Below are 25,008 nucleotides of genomic sequence, written 5' to 3'. Positions count from 1 at the left end.
TTTCCACTGTTTTATAAAGGTCTGATAAGTTTCAGGAAGCAATCATGTTAAATGATGGTTGTTAAATTCGTTTTTGGCCCAGAGAGGTTTTCTTGGTTCTCATCTGTCAGGGAAAATAAATGCACGTGATGAAGCATGAGGAATAGCTTAGGTATGTTTTTCCTCTGCTTTCAAGATTTAAATGTGAACCTTGTTCTTTTGGGGAATTTTTCGGTAGTTGCTGTCATTTAAGTTTAGTAATTTTTTCAGTGGTTTTAGTATGGAGCCTTGGATGTTCACTTGGGCAACAGATGACACTGTATGGTTATGTTAGGACCCCCATCTGTACCATGAGCCTTAAATGGTGTGTGTGTGTGTGTGTTAGAGAGAGGGAGTGCAAGTGTAACCAGTCCTGCTTCAAACCGGCATCTCCGGTGTGGGAGGCAGGCGTGCTAACAAGGAGGCTAAAGGCTCCAGCCTCTAGCGTTAGCCACTAGTGCGCCTCTTGAGTGAGGTTTACACACTGCACGGCACATTCCAGCTGGCTACCGTTACACTCACCCCACCCCCCAAAAACCTCACTCCCATCTGGGTCATGGCACCACTGTAATTGGTCCTGCTCAACCCGCTCCAAATGGGATTTGAACCAGCATGGGAGGCCGGCGTGCTAACAAGGAGGCTAAAGGCTACAGACTCTCACATCACTCGCTAGTGTGCCTCTTGAGGCCAGCGGAGTGAGGTTTATGCACAGCACATTCAAGCTGGCTACCGTTACACTCACCCCCTAAAACCTCACTTCCATCCGGGTCATGGCACCACTGTAACTGGTCCTGCTCGACCTGCTCCAAACAGGCATGGGAGGCGGGCATGTAACAAGGAGGCTTAAGGCGTTAGTTGCTAGTGTACCACTTGAGGCCAGTGGAGTCCGGTTTACACACACCTCACTATTGCAGCACACTTCATCTGAGAAGGAGCTGAAAGTGAGTGTTACGCAAACAAACAGACTTGCCGTTTTCACAGATCAAAGGGACAGTTGGCCCTGGCCTCAGTGACCTGTCAGGGTCCGGGACGATCACTGACAGCTGCATCAGATCCTGACAAGAGTGCCCATGTTTCTCTAAGTGCCACTTTTCTCGGCTCTTCTTCCGACAGGCGAGGATATCAGCCGTGCGAGTTTGGCGCCCCCCCCTTTATCCCTCTTCGTTCCCGTTTCCCTCCTGCTGCAGCCCCCTCGGCCGCAGTGAGAAGCAAGTGACATGGACGGGTTTTATGACCAGCAGGTCCCATTAATGGTGCCACTCAATGTAAGTCTCAACCTTAACCCGCCATGCCTTGTTTTCATCACTTTCGTGACTATGATTTATTTTACAGATGTTTTATTGCATTAATGGCCATCAACATTTTATTTATTTATTTTTTGCTTCAGGTTATTCAGACTTTGCCATTGGAACAGTTCTTAATTGGTCATCTTATTTTACAGAAGTCTCACATGGAGGAACCGTCTTGTAGACCTTTCAATGACCGAAAGAGGAAGTTTGTTGAGACTGAGCTGGCACAGGATACAGAGGGTAAACAAATGATCATTCAGTCAATCCATCCATCCAGATCTGGCCAAAGCAAGCCATTTAACCAAAGCCTAAACAAACCAGCAACTCTATTTAAACACAAATCAATCTTTTTCCTTTTACAGATCTCTTTCAAGATCTGAGCCTCCTACAAGAGATTTGGATTGCAGAAGGTAATCTAACAGTCTAGTGCAAAGGCCTGAACAAGCTTGTTCTGAGAGAGAGACATTATGGAACACATTTTATAAGTACTGTTAAAACGCAACTTGGGGTTAATGATCATTTGTTTTTTGAGGTTAATGCATGATCTCAGTGGTTCATCGCTGGGTCCCAATTAGAATGTCATAATGGGATAAGAAGGCATATATAAATAAATAAATGGTTATCACTATGAATATTTTATGCCTTTGTTCACTGATTCTGATGCAGGTCTCCATGGTTAATTTCTTTTCCCCTCTCCATTTTCAGCCCAGGTACCTGATGACGAACAGTTTGTTCCAGATTTCCAGTCGGATAACTGTGAGTACCCTTTCCTTGAATATTCATGCATCAAGGAATTGGAGCTTGTTGCATAGCCTGTGGTATTTTTTCTTTTTTCATAAATTATACAAGCTGCCTATGGGAGCTAGTAATAGACCGGTATACTGTATTAGCCAGGACGATTAATCAACCAATATTTGTGTCTGATTGGCTGAATAGCAGATGTGGCCATTCCACAAAGTGGAAAATGTATTTAAATTATTTATTTATATATGTATATTAGACTTTGTCAGTTCGAAACAGACTGGCCATTCTCAGTTGATCTCTCTCATCAACAAGGTGTTTCCGTCCACAGAACTGTCGCTCACTGGATGTTTTTTTGTTTTTGGCACCATTCTGAGTAAATTCTAGAGACTGTTGTGTGTGAAAATCCAAGAAATTCTCAAACCAGCCCATCTGGCACCAACAATCAGCCATGCCATTATCTAATCAGCCAATCGTGTGACAGCAGTCTATAAAAGCATGCTGATACGGGTCTGGAGCTTCAGTTAATGTTCACATCAACCAACAGAATGGGGGGAAAATGTGATCTCAGTGATTTGGACCATGGCAGGATTGTTGGTGCCAGACGGGCTGGTTTGAGTATTTCTGGGATTTTCACACACAACAGTCTCTAGAATTTACTCAGAATGGTGCCAAAAACAAAATGTATCCGGTGATATATATATATATATATATATCAGACATCATCTGCCATCATCTGCCAATATCTCTCTCTATTATATATTGGCATCGGCTGCTTAAAAAAAAATAATCATTATCAACTGGTCACTAATGTTAACTTGCTTTGAATAAGAGCAAAAGGCCTGGCACATAAAAAAAACATTTCATTTATTGTTAAAAAAAACATTTCCAGGACATTATTAACACTTGGTGATTGTTAACTTTGGACATTGTTATGCCAGTTTATTGTATTTATTTTTTTATTAAATGCTTGCTGTTTTGTATCGTCGATTTAAGCAGAACCGACTATAACCTATTTGGAGCTTATATTCTGCCAACCACTCCCCAATGAGCTCTAAGTCCTCGTGGTGGCGTAGTGATTCAATCTGAGTGGTGGATGATGAATCTCCGTTGCCTCCACCGTCAATCCGCGTATCTTGTCACGTGGCTTGTTGAGCGCGTTGCCACGGAGACTCAGCACACTTGGAGGCTTCACCCCCACCCACCACGGCATCCACACACAACTCTCCACGTGCCCCACCGAGAGTGAACCACATTATAGTGGCCACGAGGAGGTTACCCCATGTGACTCTACCCTCCCTAGCAACCGGGCCAATTTGGTTGCTTGGGAGACCTGGCTGGAGTCACTCGGCACGCCCTGGATTCGATCTCGAGACTCCAGGGGTGATTGTCAGCGTCAATACTCGCTGAGCTACCCAGGCCTCCTGCCAACCATTTTTTAATGGTTAGAAAATAAGCCCCCCCCTCCATAAAAGACTGACTGGATCGCCCAACCATTTATTCCAATAGTTTCTGTGCCAACACTAATTCCTCCGCATTGGTTTAGTATGTTTGTATGGTGTTGTATGTGTGCGCACGTGCACATGCGAGGCCCAGTCTTCCGTTGCAGTGCTATAACTCATGGCAGCCTCCAGCCTGGTGACATTTTAATGGGCTGGATCACCCGCGCGCACACACACTACTTATTATGTGCTGGTGAACAGTGCTATGGCTGTTTCCCTTGTTAGTTTTTCTTAACATTTGGTGTCTGAATAAGTCTGATTGTGTGCATTTTCTGTGGTGTCAATGGTGCTTTTTGTAGAATCTGAATGCACTTGGATGTGTTTGCTTAGAAACTGTGTGTGTGTGTGTCTGGCACAATCCCTCTTATCTGGCATCGTGCCTGTTGCCCTCACAGGCCCCTCTTTCACCACAGCTGGGCAATGGGGCCCTTTTTCCATTGGAATCACGTGGTAGTCTGCAAGTCCTAACTTGCTGGCTCCTTTTCTCCTGGTCTTTGCTTAAAAAATACATTCAGTACTAATTGTTTATCATGCACTTTAAAGACAACGGAACATTATAGGTTAGATTCCAAGTTTGGCCCGAGTAAAATACTTCTGATCATTATTTATATCTGAAGACACTAAATGCATTATGGATAATATAGTGAGTTAAATAAACATTTGTTTTGCATTTGTAGTGATGTTCCATGGACGCCCTCAAACTACAGTGAAGAGGGAACTAAGCCCAAGCAGGGGATTTCCCCCCTGTGGACAAGACCAGAGACTCTCTCCATATGGAGAGAAGTGCCTATATAACTACAGGTACATATCTTTCTAGTCTCTTCTCCAACTTTCCCTCTATCCATGCTCTTTGCTCATTCTCTCTGCTTTAAACTTACTGTGTATTGTTTTAAAATATCACTTTCTATCATTCCTATTGTAGTGCATTTGACAGGAAACTATTTTCTTTCAGCAAGCCACTGACTCCTCCCTCAACACCGGCATCACCCTTTGGCTCCTCCACCAGCACAGTGACAAACCCTGCGCAAAAAAGAGCGATGCCTTTCGCCCAAACTCCAACACAGGGACCACCACTATTGCCTAGCCCCAACCACAACACCACCCCTCCCCATCAGAGAATACAGACACCACTCCACAGTCAAAGCCCACATTTTGCTGTGCCCTGCCCACCTGTCAATCACCCAGATGCCTCCTATAGCACAGACCACAGGTATGAATACAGTATGTGATGTCTTATGAAAAAAATCTAAAATCGACTATTACCTATAGGGTAATCTCAGGGTTCCTACAGTAATCTAGGAGTTTAAAAATTAAGATTTAATGGATGAATTATGTTCTGCTGTATTTCACTGACTAGAAATTGCTCTTTGTGAATGCAATCTCTATAGAACGATAAAAAAAAATCATAACTCATTTAATTACAAACAACTGGAAAAGCCAGGTACAGGTTTGGTCACAGACCCCGTTTACACCTGGCCACTTAAATGCGTCTCCTGTGACCACTTGTGATCAGATTCAGAGGGGAGGGAATCTGTTTCATTACAACATACATCAATCACTATGTCAGTGTGTTACTACATGACATTGAAGCGCAACAAAGTCAGAAAAGACAAAGAAAGCATGAAAAAATTTTAGCGTTATTTCTCCCAGAAGCAGCTGAAATTTAATCTAAGCACAAAAGCAACATTTCGAGCTGAATTGTCCAGTATTTTAGTGGATTAGTTTTATTAACCTGAGCACTTTTACATTTTTCAGATCGGACCGTTATTTCCTGTTAAATCGCTTGTAACTGGCAAAGTTTTAACTCTTGTTTTAGTGCAACGGTTGATTGATAGGCGAAGGGAGGCACTTCGCTGTGATACATACAGGATAGATCAGCATTTACACATCAAATGTTATAGTTACATGCGTTTTTGAGCACATACATATGTGGTTTTTGTGATCCAATCACAAAGCGTTTTAGACCCGGTTTGGACCTATATTTAGCGCTGACCACATGTGATCCAATCATCAAAAAGCCATCTTTATACCAGGTAGAAACGGGGTCGCCGTGATAATTTTCTAACCTCGTTTCTATCTTTGCTGTGTGCTTGAGCTGCTCATGCATGTAGAAAGTGTTGTATTCAGCTCAGGTTGAGCCTTTCATTGGGTATTATCTTGTTAAAGATGCCACACTGACCTTGAAAGCAGTGCTATGTTTAACCAATTCAACTTTTCTGGGTTAATTAATAGAATATAGGGCTTTGAAGCTAGATTTATCCCTTTGACATGAAACTTGTGATCTAAATTGCCCTTGATGCTCTGGATAACATGTCATCTCTTCTCTTTTGTCTTTCTCTAATTCTCTTTGTCCTGGTAGGTTCCATCGGCAGCTTTCTGAACCTTGTCTACCATTCCCACAATCCGATGGCCTTCGTCAGACTTCTTTACCCCCACAGACCCCTGGCCATTTTCCCCAAAATAGCCATCCTTCTTACCACCGCCAAATGTCGGAGCCCTTGGTCCCCATGCCTCCTCGGGGCTTCAAAAAGGAGATGATTGATCCTCGTTACAATGATCAAAACATGGGACCCACTCAGGCCCAACTGTTTCACCAGTTGTCAATCAAGCAGGAACCCAGAGACTTCGGCTTTGACTCAGGTTGGTGTAAATCACAGAGAATCCTTGTGGCCTGTTCTAGGTCTGAGATCCAGTCCAAATTGGACAATCCCCACCTTGTAGCATGTTCTCTCCTTCAGTTTTGTGATTTAATGGGTGATTTAACAGGACAGTGTCCACCTTTTTCCGAGGGATCTTACTGGGGTAATGAATGTTGGTGGCATATCGCCGGAAGTCGTTCTATAGCATTCCCTAGCTCTGGCTGCAGTCATTTTAGACCCTGTTTACAACTGGTAATAAGATGCATTTTGGATGATCCGATCACAAATGGTCAGCTCTAAATATAGTTGTAAAGTGTGCAAAATGTTATGTGATTGGAAAAAACACATACAGATGTAGTCAAAAAACACTTCACATTTGAGGTTTAAAACGGCATCCTGATGCATCCCGGATGGCAGCAAAGCACCACCTCTCACCACTCAATCACCTGCAGAACTAAAGTATAAACATATGTGCGTATGTAAAAGGAAATAACCATCCGATCAGAAAACATGAATAAGCCATTATGTACCCAAGGATGAGAACTTCACAGCTCTTCCTCAGTGTGTCTGTCTGATTTGAACATGCAGGGTGACAAGATGACATGCATACACATCTGACACCACAACGAAATTATGAATGGACTTACGCCGCAACAACGGCTGTGTTTACTTGACAATGGAAGTTATGCCCACATTTCTCGCTAAGCATCACGGGACGTAGGACAAAGGTGGATAGAAAAATCTTCCCGCACGTGTTCAGTGCTGGAGCACGCTGCTGATGAGGAAATGTGCGTCACGTGTCCGGTACAGAGACGCCTAGTGTACGCGTCTAACCGAAGTATACTTTGGGCTTTAAAATACATAATCTCTTCTTTAAATGAAATATGACTAAACTTAAACTGCCAAACTCAACACCAACATTTTTTTCCTGATATCAGAGTAGTGTTTGGTTTGCTGTAGAGGTAGACCGATATATCGATTTTACCGATTAATCGGTGTCGATAGTTGCTAATAGTTTTAATCCAGTGAATGTAGGCTATAAAAAGCTTAATTTGGTAAATACTTAAACATAGAGGATTGTAACGAAGCCAAGTCTCCGTCGTTTCAAAATAAGTGAATTTCAAACTTGTTTGTTGTTAAAAGTTAAAGTTTCATTTGGTTATGCACCAAATCTTATTTTTTATTTTTTTTCTTCTGGTTATTATTGGGTTTTTGGTTGCACAATAAACTGCTGAATTTTGATGTTGGACTCCCTTCATAGTAAGGAAAGACTTTATTTAACTTTCTATATATCTATTTAATAAAGCCGATGAATCTGTTATTGGCGTTTTCCACCAACTTATCGGTATCGGCAAAATCCACTATCGATGGACCTCTAGATTGCTGTGTCTATGGTCCTTCCAAATCTGTATTACCACAATTATAATGATGTTTCTCTTCATGGTTTTGCAGAAGTACAGAACTGCCAGTCATCATTTGGAAAAGCGGCAAACTTTTATGGAGGCAACAGCGAGGGTAAGAAGAACCACCCCCAAGATATTATGTACCAGTTGCCAATTAATTTAATGTTGTAAAAGTTCCCAGACTGTCCCCATTTAATCTGTGCTTTCTCTTGCTGTGTTGGCAGTTTTTGCCTATGACAGAGAGCCCCATCTGTATTACGATGATACGTGTGTGGTTCCAGATAGGCTGGAGGGAAAGCTAAAGCAGGAGGGTGGGGTTTTCAGGGAGGGTCCTCCATATCAACGAAGGGGATCTCTGCAACTCTGGCAGTTCCTGGTCACTCTGTTGGACGACCCATCTAACAGCCACTTCATTGCTTGGACCGGCCGTGGGCTTGAGTTTAAACTCATTGAACCAGAAGAGGTCAGTGTGTAAAGAAAGAGAATGGATTCATTGCCCATTTTAGCCAACAAACAGAATTAACTCTTTCTCACAAATTTGCTATAGGTTGCTCGTCGTTGGGGTGTCCAGAAGAACAGGCCTGCCATGAACTATGACAAGCTGAGTCGCTCCCTGCGTTACTACTATGAGAAGGGCATCATGCAGAAGGTAAAGGCACGTTCCCGTTCCAATGTCATTTTTCTTCTTTCATTCCCTAACCATTAGACCATAGTTCCCTCGTTATCTATAGTTGGTCAAATGTACCCCATTCAAATTTAACCAAGACTTTACAAGATATCAAATATTTCTCTTTCTTGCTCGTGTGCAGGTTGCTGGAGAGCGATACATGTATAAGTTTGTGTGTGATCCAAATGCACTCTTCACCATGGCATTCCCTGATAACCAAAGGCCCAGTCTGAAGGCAGACCCCGATGGCCTGCAGGTTCCTGAGGACGACACTGTTCCGCTCTCTCACTTTGAGACCAACTGTGTCCCATATCCAGGAGATCGCAGAGACCAGTGCTTTGTTGGCCCATCCTGTCCTGAAAATTATGCTTTCTGAACTGCTTCACAACCCCCCAAACTACCACAGAGTGGACCAGAAGAACTCTAAAATACATACTCGCCCTCCAAAAGCAGCTCAATGTCAAATTGTGATGACTCTGAGGAATCTGTAGCGCCTGCTGACAAGTCTCTAGACTCGCTTGCAACACTTTATTCTGTTCTGTTTGTTTGACAAAACAGGTTCTGTGATGAACACATTGTACATGATGGCTATTTTTGTTTTATTAACTAAACGGGACACAACAGTATTTTCAGTATAACCTTTGATTTTATATGTACAAATGTGTATATTTTCTTTGTGTATTGGGTCTGGTGTCTTTTTTTTGCCGATGTAGAACTCTTCTGACAATGCAAGTCGAACTGTGTTGTCATTATGAAAGCACATATAGCTTTGAATGCACATTTTCTCCAGCTGGCCAAGAACAATCCTTCTGAACTGTTAAGAAATAGTTGTATTTCAACTTCTACTTTTGTAATGTGATTTTTATTGGGGTGGGGTGGGATGGTTAATAGGGAGACATGAGCTTTAAAAAAAAATCTATATGTATATTATGAGTATATTTTTGCAAAGGCTGCATTGTATACGCTGTACAACAGACTTTTATCATTCTAATCCATTCTATTATAGTGGTGTGTGTGAAACTGCAACCAGCTCTTGATATAGGGAACCATGAAGGCTGAAAAGTCTGATTACGGAGTTGGAATCAGTCATCCTTGCACAATCTTAATGTTTACTGAAGGATGACCGCATGGGAAACTGATCTCTGTTCAGTAGTATACAAGCATGCAAGAATACTGTTAGCCGTTTCCACCTCCACGGTCGACCTTATTTGTCTGCATTGGGTTCAACAGACCTCTGGTTGTGTTTCACTGTGGATAAAACTGTTGTTTCTTTGTCTTTTGAAGACAGTTTCTTTTGTTAATAATTTTCAAGTACAGTTTTGGTGTACAATTACAGGTCTGTATTTTCTAAACTGTGATAAGGTACAGGATAAATAAAAACTTAATGAACAGACTAGTTCCTTGGCCATTCTTCTTTTCCATTTGTCTTATTTAATGACTAAACCCTGACAAGTGGCTTATAACCTACACTTTGAGTTCAGAAAACTTATTTGGGGTGAATAAACAGTCTCTTGTACTTACACTTGACTTAAAGTTGGTTTCATGCTGTCCATTTGGCACATTGAGGAATCCCATTTACTGGGTGTGTGATCTTTCCTCTAACTTCTCAGTTTGACCATTCAACTACCCAGCAAAGCCTTCGTAACAAGGTGATACAAAGTAACATGTTATTATTACACAACCATCCGACACTCATTCTTTCTCTTCTCTCACTTGTTCTCTCCTTTAGGGTTAAGCTTAATCCTGCCTGTGACCTCTGTCCATGCAACCAGAGGACAGAAGTTTTATTAAGTTGCACAAGGCGTAGATTTGACTTGAACATTGGGGGGTTGCAGCGTGAAACGTATATTAAAGCCCCTGAAGCGTTAATATACTGATCATCATAAAGTAATACTTCCAAAGAACCCTCACTGAAACTTATAGTAGCACTGAAAGTTAACTGTATGCTTTAGAAACTATTCATTCCCAAACATTATGGGGGCATGAGTATGGCCAAGTTACATATACCTAAAAGTATAGAGAAACCCCACAAATAGTAGTAATTTAAATTTATTTAACTCTGCTTTAATTTGATTAATTGATCGTTTAAAACATTAAGAACAAGCAGATATCACGATTCGTTATTTGTTCCGTATGTCAATATTTCCTTCTTTAGTAGAATAGTTTCATGACACACACTTAAAAAGCACAATTAAGGATGCTTCAAACATCCTGTTATAGTGAATTTAAGGAAGTGTCCGGCACTGCCCAAAAACGTCCCTCCTGTCCTGAGAAACTGGCCAGAGACTATTTTATACTGAGATATTAAAATAACGGTCAACTTGGATCACGTGATTTTTCAAGGCCAATCATATAATGGCCATGACGTCAATGAACCGCATTCAGAGTGTCACGACAGTAAATAACTGTTTACGGACACTATACAAATTAGTGGGTTGAGGCAACACATACATACAAATGTTAATTCTCTTATAAAACAGCTATTTTAACGTAATCTCTACACATAGTTCACTCCAAAAGGATTGTTTCCTTATAAAGATTTTCCAACATTTTAACACGTTGAAGGTTAGTGTACATGGGGTCAATTAATTAAGTGATGATATCTTTCCTCACAAAATCAGTTTATTCGGCGTAATGAAGGATTCTATAGACATCCATTCATTCGCCGGTGTAACGCTTATGCTTTGTTTCTCTAACATTGTTTATGTGAGCTGCAAGACGTTTCATGTACTCTCTATTTTAAGGATATTTGCAAGTGGAAATGAAATGATCCTTCTCTTGCTACTATTAATATATGGACTTATTAACATATGGCATTAATACGTTTCTGTTACCTAACAAGATGAAAGAACTTCATTATACAATTCTTCATAAATCCTATCCCTGTAACTCTCCTTTCTAAGTTTAAATGGAACATTTCTTCAAAATGTACATTCTGCAACTTTAATGTTGAAACAATACCACACTTATTGTTTGAATGTGATTATGCAAAGGAGTTCTGGAAAGAAGTAGCCTGGCTTATTTTCTCTGCTTACAACACATTTTTAATTTAAAAATAATGAATGTATTGTTTTTGTTTTGGGACTCGGGGTCAAAAGAGATGACAGGTTAAAACTGTTAACTCTGTGGACAGTTTCATCTCCATAAATGTAAAATCACTTATTCTAAGTCAAATTTTAGGCTGTTCTGTATCGATCTAAAATTATTCTATGACTCTCTTTGTTTGTCATTTAACAAGAAAGCCGCTAAATCTGCTCTGTTGATTAAAACAATTATGGTTTCATTATAAGAGTTACCTCCTGATTTCCTGAAGGTGACATTTATTATTATTTTTTATCATATTTTTTTTGCTTTATTTGATTATTATTATTTATTTAATAGTATAAATTTATTGTGTTTAATTTATGTTCCTTTTTATGTTTTGTGAATTAATTTTTTTGTAGACCATCTCTGTTTAATGTATCTTTTTTATAAATGTATTTTATTGCCTTGCTCTACCTCGAGTTTTCTGTTTTCTTAAGTGTTTGTGTGTGAGTGTGTGTGTGAGAGATGTATACCCTGTAAGTCTTTTGTTCAATAATACAAAAAAACAAACTTTAAGTATATTTGCGCCCACCAGTGGTTTTCTACGTAACGACAGGTTGTGAATAATACTCTTGTGATGTCGAATTAGTCCAGAACTTCGGATTACACGTAGAACATTCTATTAAGTACATTTACAATGAATACTTCGGACATTTACAGACAATACAAAAGTTCCCATTATACGACAACACAATAGAAGGTTATTAGTCAATCGCACATTTGATTTTCCGTGTGACTGGGAATGAATAACATGAAACCATGTGGAAGTGACCATGTCCAATACATTTTATGCAGTCATTTATGGCGGTTAAACGGTACGTTTTTTATTTTTATTATTATTATTAACAGAACATAATATACAACAGTATACAAATATATACAGGAAATACCAGAGTGTACAAAATGTTCATTCCTTAATCAAAAAGATAACCACGAAAAATACTACAAGTCTTTTTTTCTTTTTTGTTGACAATATTCTACAAACAGGTGCTGTAGTTCTTGATCTCCTGGAGAAAATGAATGAAATTTGGCTTGGACCCTGACCATTTCTTTTTATGTATGTGGAACTTCCCCAAAATAATAAAAAGTTGCACAAGAAAAATAAAGTTATTATTATTATTTTCATTGGAATAATATATACATATATCAAAATTATTTAGTTTGAATATAGTTTTGGTTTTCTTTCTGATAACATTTTCCATATCCACCCAAACATTTTTAGAGTATACACAATTATAAATTTTATTTTTACATTTTTCAGTTGAACAAAAATCACAGGAATAATCAATATCTAAATTAAATCTTTCTAATACACCTTTAGCTGGATATATACCATGTAAAACTTTGAATGTAACCTCTTTTACTTTATTATTTAAACAATATTTTCACAAATATTCCAAGCTTTAGTCCAGTTTATATGTCTAAATACATTGTTCCACAATGAACTTTTATGAGTAGCTGTTTCGCCTATTAAAATATTCCTAAAATGGTTATTGGTACAATGGTGTTTAAGGATATCAATATCTTCTATAAACATGCTGTTTTTAACATACATTGTCACAGAAATATCACTTCCACAAGCTCTTACAAAATGTGTAACCTGCTGAGATATGGCGTCAAACACAACAACATACTATTTTGGTGTAACTGGAAACCCAAATGTATCCAAGAATTCACTATAAGTTAACAAATTACCGTTTGAATTTAAAAGTTGTCTAACTAACACAATATTATTTTCAATTAAACGGTACGGTTAAAGTAAAACTGATCAACGATCAGACGCTGCCTGTCGCCTTTTGATGACGCCAAGTGGTTGAGCACTTCCGGTCAAAAAGTACGGAAGTGTTCTGCGCTGCCCGAAAACTTTCTCTACAAGACACGTTTCTAAGTCTAATCCTTACATCTGCTGTTGCAAAATATGTCATTCCCAGGATATAACAGTGTGAGTATAATTTCTGTTTTACGTTGAATTCAGTTTGTAAACAATCTAATAATTTATAAGTAGCTAAAGAGAAGCTAGATTGGTGTGCTGCTGCAACGCCCTTAATGGCATTTTCTTAATTTTTTTATTTTAATTTTCAACAAAACAACAACAACAAATATAAAAAACAACAATAAAAAAATGGAAAATAAATAAATACAATTGTAAAAATAATTTAAAAAAAAATAAGAGAGCCGTTATATCGCATAAAAAAAGATCACATGACGAGCCCGAAAGTAGAGCAAATACTAACAGTCCTTATAGCTTCCTTATTAATAGATACTGAGATCACATAATTTTCCATTTATTTTAAGAAGACAGATAAAACAGGTTTACAGTTTGAAAATTAGCATTTGTGAATTTCAAGTCAAGTGGTTTTTATTGTCGTTCAACCATATACAGTTAGTACAGTACACAGCGAAACGAGACAACGTTCCTTCAGGACCATGTGCTACATGAAACAACACAGGACAAACACAGAACCACATGAGACTACACAACTAAATAACATGCCTATAAAATACCTTCTGTAAAATTTGCTTTGGATTTTTTTTTTTATTAATAACAAAACAGATATTTTCTTTTGTGGGGTCCGAGTCAAAATACCCAAATTCGATTTGTATTGAGAAGCCTGGCAAAATCTTACATTTGACAAAAACACAAATATCTTTCCAAAGCTTCTGAGTGATATGACTAAAATAAGTGTACCATTGTTTCATAAGTGATCAGACAAAAAGAGCATGTTAAATTAATGTCAGCTCTAAACATTTGTATACATTTTTTAACAGGGTAAATCCTGTGTATCAGCTTAAAGGAAACATCCTTCACCTTGTGAGAGAGAATTTTAGCTGTAAAAAAACAAAACAAATTATTGCAAAAGGAAATTACAGGTGGAACAGAAATCAAATTCTTAAGAAATTAAGACCTTATTTTATAATTTTTGGTTCTTGACACAGAAAAACTAATTTGACCAATAGGAGTATCACAAGGTATAGAGAAGGATACATTATATACTGAGGAGTGACTACAGTTTGTAAAAAGCATACACAAACCAGAAGGAAGAGCTCCCATAACTGTAGCAAAGTCTTTGGGGTTATTTGGTATTTAGAGAGAAATTCTGAGTACCTGAACAAAAGATCTTGATTATTAAACAACTGCTTCACCAAAAACAAACCATTACTAAACCAATCATAAAACAGAACGATAAGAACATTTTATTCAAGAATAAATCTCTAAATAAAACACCTCTGTGGTGAAAAGTTATGCTTATAAATAAGAGCCATGCTAAGAGAACCTGTCGATGAAAGTTTGATGGGAGTTTGGATACATCATAATTACACATTAAGAGAAAAATAATGCCACCAAGTTTTGAGAAAACATTCCAAATTGAAGCTGGTTTGGCTTGATATTGATTCAGCCAATTCATTTGAAATGTATTGTTAAGGGAATCAAAATCAATCAAATTCAGACCACCATTATTATAAGAGTTTAATATGACTGACTTTCTCATATAGTGAGTTTTATTTTTCCATAAGAATTTAATTAAAACCTCATTAATTAATTTACATTTATTTATTTTAGTATTGCCAATTGTGATACCCTTTAAATGACTGCTATTGATATGTGAGCTAATGAACTGTGTTGCGATTAAGAACAGATACGGGAAAACTGAATGGAATCAGTCAGTTTAGCATAATCCGGGCAGTAGCTGCTGGTAGCTAGCCTCAAACACTGCTAGCATCGCAATTTCGCGCTCTGTTCTCAGAAGTCCTTGGAAGGCGCGTATGCGCAAACCTAGTTGTCATGGCAACTGAATAAACAAAACCTCGCCTGGTCAATATTTACTCGTCATCAGAATAAGCTAAATGCCCTGGCTATTGTAATCTATTGTGCTGTAGGTGTTTTGGGTTTAGTGTTAAAACTGAATGATATCAACATTGAACATTATTATATATTTTTTTATTAATTAAAAGATGAATTCCATGTAGGGATACATGCAGTAGTTCCAACAAGCATTTTCTTATTTTAAATGAAACTGTGTTTTTTTTAGTTGGTAGATCTTATTGAGTTGGTCATTTAAAAGTAGATCATCACACAAAAAAGTGTGGGCACCCTTGATCTAACATATCTAGGAAATATTATTGGAAATTTGTCTTTTCTGCATAAATCCTGACTGTGTTTCGTCAATGATGGAGTTCAAAACATATTTTAATCTTTTTGCTAGGACTAAATCTATTATTTTATAATCATTATTTAACAGTGTGATTGGATGCCAATTGTCTATTAAGAGGGGATCTTTACTTAATCTTTGGATATGAGTTATTAACCCTTGGCATAATGTGGCTGGAAGTCATGTAATATATATTAGGGCTGTCGATTTAATGCGTTAATTCAGTGCGATTAATTTTACCAAAAATAACGTGTTAAAAAAATGTACGCAAATAATCGCAACGTTCTTGCGTTCAAAACACTCGAAGGAGCGCAAATGCGAATTAAGGGATCTCAAGATATGTTTAAAGATTGAATATTAACTATATTTAGCTTGAAACAGTGAACTAAACATTTTATGTTTATGATGCGACTTTAGGTTTAACTATATCTATTTAGATGTTTAGGTTATGCGTTTTATCATAGCAATGACCCGTTTATCTGTCTGCTTTAGCACATTATTATGCTTAAGAATTAAAAAAGAAGGGACGTGAAGAAGGGAACATTTCTATACAACTTTACCACAGGAAAAAAAATAATGTATATGAGAACCAGCTTTTTCATTGTGAACCGGTTGTAAGCTGGAGCTTTATTGATGCCAAACACCTAGCTGGAAGTGTGTTAGGGACCTGTGCATAATAATTCTGTGTGTTTTGAAACAAATCCGAGTGGAATTATAACACTTTCTTACAGTATGGTGGTGCGATGCCAGGAGTTCCTGCTCAGGGTATGCCAATGCCAGGAGCCCCAGCAGGAGTTCCTCCTGGAGGTGGTTTCCCAGCACAGCAATATGGGGGGTATCCAGGGGGTTTTCCCGGCCAACCTGCCCAAGACCCATTGATGGGATATTTCACAGCCATAGCTGGCCAGGTGAGTGCAGCGCACAGCTGTTAGTGCGGGTACTGTGTCTCTAATGTCATTTCATGTTGTTCACGTGGTCAAATGAATGTTATGTGTATGTCAGGATGGTGAGATTGATGCTGAAGAACTCCAAAGGTGCCTTACCCAGACTGGAATCAGTGGTTCCTACACTCGTAAGTACCCACACATCTTGTGTACACTGAAAACCGTAAGAAGTTGACTACTTAGATTTGCTATTTAAATACTTTTGTTTCTACTTGATTTTAGTTTAAATGGTTGCGGTGCGCGAGCGCGACGCAATCGTCTTTGTTCTGCGATTGTTGCCTGGTCCTTAAATAATGTATCATTTGCGAGTAAGGGCAGCCTGCGGAGTGTCTGGTGCCCCTGGATTAATATGGTGCCTCTCTTGGGAGTTGGTGCCCTATGCATACTGTGTAATATGTTTGTTGGGAGCGGTGGTACTAAAACAAAAAAGAAGTCACGATACCAGTGTTTCTACAGTACCATTAGTACCGAGCTCTGACTGACACACTTTTAAATGCTCACATGCTTATTTGTGTGTGTGCTCTGTTACTTTTTTACACTGAAATGCACAATTAATCAAATTAAAATCGTGATATGTCCTAGTGTGATTATTAAACCACGAAAGGCTGCAATCTTAGTCTGCATTCAAGCTGCTTGCTTTAAATGAATGTAGGAAGCCAACCGCTCAAACACTGGATACTCCACAGACATTGAGATTCATCTCATGTTGTAGCAGATGATGAAGCAGAGCACTAATCCACTGCGAAGTGCACAGCACATGTAGACTATATGCAATGCCTTGCCAAAAAAAGTTGCTCTTTGGATTTAAATAATGGTTATGATCTGAGGGTGCTTCTAGGTCAGGCCTAGTCTCAGCAACATTATGCGACAGTAAAATTAAGTCAGCGGAGTACCTGAATTTACTGAATGACTAGGTTATCCCATCAATGGATTTTTTCTTCCCTGACGCATCAGGCTGAAATTGTGAAAGAGTGGTTCATGGAGCACGAGGAATCATTTTACACATGAATTGGCCACCACAGGTTCCTGATCTTAACACCATTGAAAGTCTTTGTGATGTGCTGGAGAAGACTTTACAGAGTGGTTTGACTCTCCCATCATCAATACAAGATCTCGGCCCAAATATTAATGCAACTCTGGATGGAAATAAATGTTGTGGCGTTGTATATGGTTGCTGAACAATGCCACGACAAATGCGCGATGTAATCAAAACTAAAGGTGGTATTGACATCGGGAGAGTAGAACCACTCTGTAAAGTCCTCTCCAGCACATCCCAAAAACGTTCAATTGGTGAAGGTCAGGACTCTGTGGTGGCCAATTCATGTGCGAAAATGGTCCCTCATGCTCCATGAACAATTCTTTCACAATTTCAGCCCGATGAATCTTAGCATTGTCCTCCTGGAAGATGTCCGTGTTGTCAGGGAAGAAAAAACCCAATGATGGAATAACCTGGCCATACAGTACATTCAAATACACAAACTTAATTTTATTGCCTCGTAACATTACGGAGCCTCGACCTGACCAATAGAAGCAACCCAAAATCATAACCATTATTTAAATCCAAATGGCAACTATTTTTTTTGGCCAGGCATTTTATTTATATAATTAAATCACAACATTTGCGCATTTAAGATCACACTGGGCCATGTAGCGAACTGTTTATCTGGAGAAGTGAAGCTTCAGTCAAAAACACAAGTCAATATATATATATATATATATGTATATATATATATATATATATATATATTAGGGCTGTCAATCGATTAAAATTTTTAATCGAATTAATTACATGGTGTCCCGATTAATTATTCGCATATACAAATATTTGCTGAGAAAGCCCCTCATATAACAATAACTCAATATATAATGATGAAATAATAATACATAGTTATCTTTAAATATTAAAAAGTATATATATATATATATATATATATAAAAATAAACAAATATTCAGATAATTAAAATGCATTACATTCTTGTGGCAGAAGAGTTAATCATTGATAAGACAATACAAAAAGCGGCTTTAGAATACAATGTATTGTTTACTATATTATTATTGATCATAAGTCAATCATTGACACACAGTTCACAGCAATCCATTACACAAGTGAATTTATCAATCAGTTGGAGATTTATTATGAGGGCTTGTTTAAGGACCGTCAATGTACACCTGCGTCAGACTTTTTTCGTTTTTTTTTAGAAACAAGCCAGGGGTTAGGACACAATACTACAGATGTATATTACAATAATGCCAAGATATTATATTTTCAATGCTTTGGAGTTGTTGGAGGTACAAAGAGTATTTAAATAATATTTCAAGTCTTTACAAAAAAGTGCAAATGGGGCTTTATTAGACATTATGTATAAAAAACTTGGCAAGAAAAATAAACAGATTAATCAGAAAATATTAACTTAAGTTATCAAAACAGTGAAAACCAAATAAAACGTCTTTATAAAGCAAAGAAAAACTAGTTAAAATAGAGGTACGTACAAACAAACAAACTTTTCATCTACAGCATTACAGAAGGAGCGGATCTATTTCAGGGAGCATGTTTCTTAAATAAAGATTGACTGGGTAAAAACGGTGCAACAGTTTAAAGGACACCTCCTTAACCTTGTTGGTAATTAAATATTTGTGAGGTAAAGACCATACGACCTGCGTCAGACATGCTTGTGTCGCGTCTCGGGTGTGTTGCATCATAAAAGTTAAATGTTTAGGTCACTGTGTCGAGTTAAATATAGTTTAATACTCGATCTTTAAACACATCTTGAGATCCCTTAAAGATCGCGTTTGCACTCCTTCAAGTGTTTTGGACGCAAGAAAATGTTTTCTTCACTGTATAACTGTGTGTTGCTCACACAGCTGAAATTTCAATTACTGCCCTCTGGAGTAAACAGGTGGTACTACAAGCTTGAATCTCAGTTAAGTATTGCGATTAAAGTGCGTTAATTTATTTAACACGTTAATGTTTGTCAAATTAATCGCACGTTATTAATGCGTTAAATCGACAGCCCTAATAAATATATATATATATATATATATATATATATATATATATATATATATATATATATGAAATTATATTTTCACTTGTTTAAAGTAAAAAAAAAAAAAGTTCTGTTGTAGTGGTCACATGTTATAAGTTTTTAGCTTTAAGAATGAATTTGATTAGACACAATTTTTATGATGAAATTAAACTTAACTGGGAAAAAAGAACAGGATTTTGAAAAAGTAAATAAAACAGATTTCAGTAGGACACTTAAGCAATGCATACATCGAGAAACACTTTGAGGAACATGCATTTCTTTTAATTTATTATTTACAGTGAAAGGTAACTTTTTAAATAAGCTTAAGAAGTGTTCAATAGCACATTACCATATTAGCATTTTTGTGCTGTGGTATTGAAATTGGTATAGAGAACTGTGAAATTTCAGTGGTATCAGTTGTATCATGACAATACTAATTTGTAACAAAACAACAAACCCTTTATTAATTCTTATTAACAACTATTTAATTGGCACTATAAGTTCCCTTAAAGGGATAGTTCACCCAAAAATTTTATTTCTCTTATTTATTCACCCTCATGATATCCCAGATGTGTATGACTTTCTTTCTTCACCAGAACACATTTAAAGAAAAATAAAAGAATATCTCAGCTCAGTAGGTCCTTAAAATGCAAGTGAATGGTGATTTCTTTTTTGAAGCTCCAAAAATCACAGACAGTCATCATAAACATCATCCAGAAATTGTATATATGAACAAATTCAGTCAGGATTTAGGCCTCATCACAGTACAGAGACTGCACTTATCAGAGATACAAATTACTTGCTCTTATCAACTGATCACAGTTTCATTTCTCTTCTAGTGCTTTTAGATTTTAGTGCTGCATTCGACACGACATTCTCTTGAATAGGCTGGAGAATTATGTTGGCATTTGTGGAGTTGCATTAGCATGGTTTAAGTCCTATTTAGCAGACCGCTACCACTTTGACTATGTAAATGAGGAATTGTCAAACCAAACAAAAGTAAAATATGGAGTGCCACAGGGATCAGTTTTAGGGCCTCTGCTTTTCTCCATGTATATGCTTCCCCTGGGAGATATTATCAGGAATCGTAGAAGTTTCCACTGTTATGCCGACGATACCCAATTTGATATTTCTTCAAAACCTGATGAGATTTCACAATTCTTCAAATTATCAGAGTGTATCAATGAAATAAAAGATTGGATGGCCAGAAATGTACTTCTACTCAATTCCGACAAAACAGAGGTACTAATTATTACTTAAATATTTATCTTTTTCGCACCAAAGGCTGTCGTGTCACTTTAGAAGATATTCATTTAACCGCTGGGGTTGTATGGATGACATTTATTTTGACTGTGATTTTCGGAGCTTCGAAAGAGAAACCACCATTTACTTGCATTTTAAAGACATACTGAGCTGAGACATTGTTCTTCAAATGTGTTCTGGTGAAGAAAGAAAGTTATACATACCTGGGATATCATGAGGGTGAGTAAATAATGAGAGAATATTTGAGTAATGTGCCCAAAACCTGACATTTAAAGTAATGTTTAATTAAGTCAACTTGATTTTTTCCAGTAAGGACAATGCTTGATAGATTTGGGGAACATTTTGTACTTCAAAATGATTTGTACTTTCAAATCAATAATATAGTGTGATGGACAGAATGGATCATCTCATTGCTTCTTTTTTTTTTTGCAGCCTTCAGTTTGGAAACATGCAGGATTATGATCGCCATGCTGGATGTATCCTTCACAAAAATATGCAAAAGTCTGACTGTTTGCTCCATGTTAGTCCCAGTCCCCTGTTAGCTCATATAAGGTGTTTTCACATGTAGTACATTTTCAAAGAACCAAACCCAGTTCAGTTAAATTGAACCAATGAATAGAACCAGCTGCAAATGACCTTAGTGCTTTTGATCTTTGCTTTTAAATTTTTGCTCAATTTACACTGTTTTTAATATAACTCCGCCTACTCTAGTCTGTTCTGCTAATAGCTATTATGTAATAGTAATATATTTCTGTCCTAAATTCTTCACTTTCGCATTATAAGGGTCTCCGATTAAACCTACGAACCCAGATTTTCGCATGTAGGAAAACGAAACGAGATTCTAGGACTATTTGAAAATGTTTCTCAACACAAATTGTGGACATCTCCTCCTGCGTGTCATCAACACTATATGTATTAATGAACCCAAATCATTTGCCATTACGTGAACATTATTTATTTATTTATTTATAAATGTTATCCCCCATTCTCCCCAATATTGGGATGCCCAATTCCCACTACTTACAGGGTCCTTGTGGTGACCTCAGCTTCTGAGACCGTCAATCCACATATCTGATCACGTTACTTGTTGTGCATGACACCGCGGAGACTCGCAGCACGTGGAGGCTCATGCTACTCTCCATGATCCACACACAACTCACCACACGCCCCATTGAGAGAACCACTAATCATCACCACGAGGAGTTTACCCCATGTGACTATAGTCCCTAGCAACCGGGTCAATTTGGTTACTTAGGAAACCTGGCTGGAGTCACTCGGCACACCCTGGATTCGCTGAGCTACCCAGGCCACCCTGCCATTACGTAACAAGAGGGAGGGCAGGGTGGGCATCTGCCCTAGAGGGGGCCCACAACGGTTGACCAAAGAAACCATAAAAATGACAGCGGGCTCGAGGGATGATGAAAAACAATCAAGGACCCCCAAAGAGGAGGCCCCACAGTGTCTTTGCACTGGGGCACGCAAGATCCAAGATACACCACTGTCTGAGATCATTGAGGTTGTGAGGCCATTTGGAGTCTGTTCGTTTGACTGATTATTTGCGGTGGTTTAGTTTCTTTAACCATGTGTCTGCAGAGAGATTTCACAGGAAAGATGGGTTTCAGTGAGTTTAAAGAACTGTTTGCAGTGCTAAATGGCTGGAAGCAGAACTTCATAATGGTGGACCGGGACTGCAGTGGAACGGTGGAACCTCACGAGATGTCCCAGTGTATTGCTAACATGGGTGAGTGTGGAGACCGTTCCTAGAAGTATCAATCAAGAGTATTTCTGCTGTTTGAATCGGAGGGATAAATATTTTAAAAGAAGGAATAAGTCACCAGTTAACTATAAGATCTGATTAGAGGATACTGTTTGTATGGTTCTGTAATGGAAAAACAGCATCCCCTAGGCTAAGCAATTGCTAAATGTACCATGATGTGAGGTACTAAATGTTCGTGTTTGTTTTGACTGCACAGGATACAGAATCAGCCCTCAGGCACTGAATAGTGTCATCAAACGCTACAGCAAGTCAGGCAAGATCTACTTTGATGACTATGTGGCGTGTTGTGTGAAGCTAAGAGCGCTAACAGGTGTGTACTTCAGACATAACATTTATAAAAGGTGGTAATGCAGATCATTTTAATTATACTGAATGTATGAATACAAAAAACCTAATGAATGATGTGTTGAGGAAACTTTTGTTCTGTAGACAACTTCAGGAGGAGAGACACAATGCACCAGGGAATGGTGAACTTTCAGTATGATGATGTAAGTGACAATTAAACTAATTTTTCACATTTGCTTGCTTTTTAAAAGATGGTTAACATTGATTATTTTGGTTTATGTTGTAACCAAGTAGGAATTTGTTGTAACACGTAACTATTTCCTCTTGCAGTTCATCTTGTGTACCATGTCTCTCTGAAGGAGTTTAATGACAAGCATGCACTCCAAGAAGAGCACTGAATGACTAAATATCCAGAAAGTAATCTATACAGCTCTGGAAAAAAATCTGAGACCACTGCAAAATGATCAGTTTCTCTGGATGTACTACTATTTATAGACATGTGTTTGAGTAAAATTAACATTTTTGTTTCATTCTATAAAATGGCAACATTTCTCCCAAATTACAAATAAAAATATGGTCATTTAGAGCATTTATTTGCAGAAAATGACAACAAAGATGCAGTGTTTTCAGACCACAAAATTCAAGCAGCTCGGCTTTGTTTGGTGGCTTGTGGCCGTCCATCTTCCTCTTGATCACATTCCAGATGTTTTCAATGGGGTTCAGGTCTGGAGATTGGGCTGGCCATGACAGGGTCTTGATCCGGTGGTCCTCCACACCTTGATTGACCTGACTGTGTGGCATGGAGCATTGTCCTGCTGGAAAAACCAATCCTCAGAGTTGGGAACACCGTCAGAGTTTTCTTCCAGGATAACCTTGTGTGTGGCTTGATTCATGCGTCCTTCTCAAAGATGAATCTGCCCGATTCCAGCCTTGCTGAAGCACCCCCAAATCATCACCGATCCTGCACCTGGTCGTCTAATGGTTAGATGGAGAGGCCTTCAAGACACAGTGTCTTGCACCCACTGTGAAATTTTGTGGAGGATAAATAAAGCCGAGCTGCTTGAATATTTGCGCCAGGAGTGGCATAAAGTCACCCAACTGTAATGTGAAAGACTGGCAGAGAACATGCCAAGACGCATGAAAGCTGTGATTGAAAATCAGGATTATTCCAGCAAATATTGATTTCTGAACTCTGAAAACATCAGAATTGTGCTGTTTAAAAATGAATATGAACTTGTTTTCTTTGCATTATTCCAGGTCTGAAAACACGGCATCTTTGTTGTCATTTTCTGCAAATAAATGCTCTAAATGACCATATTTTTATTTGTAATTTGGCAGAAATATTGTCAGTACTTTATAGAATAAAATAAAAATGTAAATTTTACTCAAACACATGCCTATAAATAATACATCCAGAGAGAAACTGATCATTTTGCAGTGGTCCCCTCATTTTTTCCAAAGCTGTATAAGGGAAAACGGGCATTTCAAATCCAATTGCTAAAGCATATTATTTGTCAGCAAGCTGTGTAATACGTTAACATAGGAGCAAACTATATATCGCACAAAATAGATAATGACATTTGTGCCAAAGCAAACATGGTTGTTTTTTTTATCTTTTTCATATGCATTGTGTAACGTTTTAACTAAATATAACCACACTCCACATATTTTGCCAATAAATGTATCTTGGAAAAAGTTGTTGTATTTTGGCTTTATTTAGAGGTTTTTGCTTTCCTAGTTCACATATTGTAGATATGCTGGATTTGACTCATCAAAGAACGTTTCAATAGTCATCGATTAATATTAGTGATAAATGAGGAGAGGATGTGCTTTAAAGATTTTACCTGATGTGGTCTAAAGGACACTCATTTACAAAAAGGGGTCCTTGTAACAGGACGGTAAGATACAGAATTACCAATTCAAGAGAATCTCTTAACTTAAGTTTTGGGTTGGCCAGTTTCTCAGTTGTGAACTTGTACTGTATGTTGAACTATATTTAATCACAGATGTTTCATTTATTCTTGTTACAAATAGTACAACAATTTAGTTTTTTAATATTAAATTGTATTTTCAATTCTTACTAAAGCCACAAGAAATAAAATGTACATTTTTCTTTTTATAAAATTTTGCACGGACCACCTAGCACCCCATGGCGAGCCCGTAGGGGTGCCCGGATCCAGTTTGTAAACGTAAACGTTGAATAAAAAAAAGACACATA

General features: G+C 37.9%; 2 protein-coding genes across 3 annotated transcripts in view; both read left to right on the top strand.

The window, feature by feature from the left end:
* Positions 1-9,645, top strand: part of LOC127654137 (ETS translocation variant 5-like) — a 10,271-nt gene extending 626 nt beyond the window's left edge. The window contains exons 2-12 of one of the 2 annotated variants that reach the window (XM_052141160.1): positions 1,132-1,283; positions 1,463-1,547; positions 1,670-1,717; positions 2,013-2,063; positions 4,228-4,351; positions 4,503-4,760; positions 5,910-6,190; positions 7,642-7,704; positions 7,817-8,055; positions 8,140-8,241; positions 8,402-9,645. In XM_052141160.1, coding sequence (XP_051997120.1) covers positions 1,236-1,283; positions 1,463-1,547; positions 1,670-1,717; positions 2,013-2,063; positions 4,228-4,351; positions 4,503-4,760; positions 5,910-6,190; positions 7,642-7,704; positions 7,817-8,055; positions 8,140-8,241; positions 8,402-8,635 — 1,533 coding nt within the window. In that variant the 5' untranslated portion in view covers positions 1,132-1,235 and the 3' untranslated portion in view covers positions 8,636-9,645. Of the gene's footprint in view, positions 1-1,131; positions 1,284-1,459; positions 1,548-1,669; positions 1,718-2,012; positions 2,064-4,227; positions 4,352-4,502; positions 4,761-5,909; positions 6,191-7,641; positions 7,705-7,816; positions 8,056-8,139; positions 8,242-8,401 lie in introns of both variants that reach the window. The other variant, XM_052141159.1, reaches the window with a different exon arrangement.
* Positions 9,646-13,159: 3,514 nt separating this feature from the next.
* On the top strand, positions 13,160-24,477 carry LOC127654142 (sorcin-like). The gene is made up of 8 exons (XM_052141167.1): positions 13,160-13,285; positions 16,226-16,402; positions 16,497-16,566; positions 21,161-21,204; positions 22,322-22,469; positions 22,702-22,815; positions 22,935-22,993; positions 23,121-24,477. The coding sequence occupies exons 1-8, from the start codon at positions 13,262-13,264 to the stop codon at positions 23,145-23,147; spliced, it is 663 nt and encodes a 220-aa protein (XP_051997127.1). The 5' UTR covers positions 13,160-13,261; the 3' UTR covers positions 23,148-24,477.
* The last annotated feature ends 531 nt before the right edge of the window (positions 24,478-25,008 follow it).

The sequence above is a fragment of the Xyrauchen texanus genome, chromosome 13 (assembly GCF_025860055.1).
Source record: "Xyrauchen texanus isolate HMW12.3.18 chromosome 13, RBS_HiC_50CHRs, whole genome shotgun sequence".
In the NCBI taxonomy this organism is placed as follows: Eukaryota; Metazoa; Chordata; class Actinopteri; order Cypriniformes; family Catostomidae; genus Xyrauchen; species Xyrauchen texanus.
This window is presented reverse-complemented; position numbering and strand designations above follow the sequence as displayed.

Coding starts and splice junctions, on each gene's coding strand:
- LOC127654142 (XM_052141167.1), top strand. CDS start 13,262: ATGTCATTCCCAGGATATAACAGT. Junction 13,286..16,225: donor CATTCCCAGGATATAACAGT/GTGAGTATAATT, acceptor ACTTTCTTACAG/TATGGTGGTGCGATGCCAGG. Junction 16,403..16,496: donor TCACAGCCATAGCTGGCCAG/GTGAGTGCAGCG, acceptor TGTGTATGTCAG/GATGGTGAGATTGATGCTGA.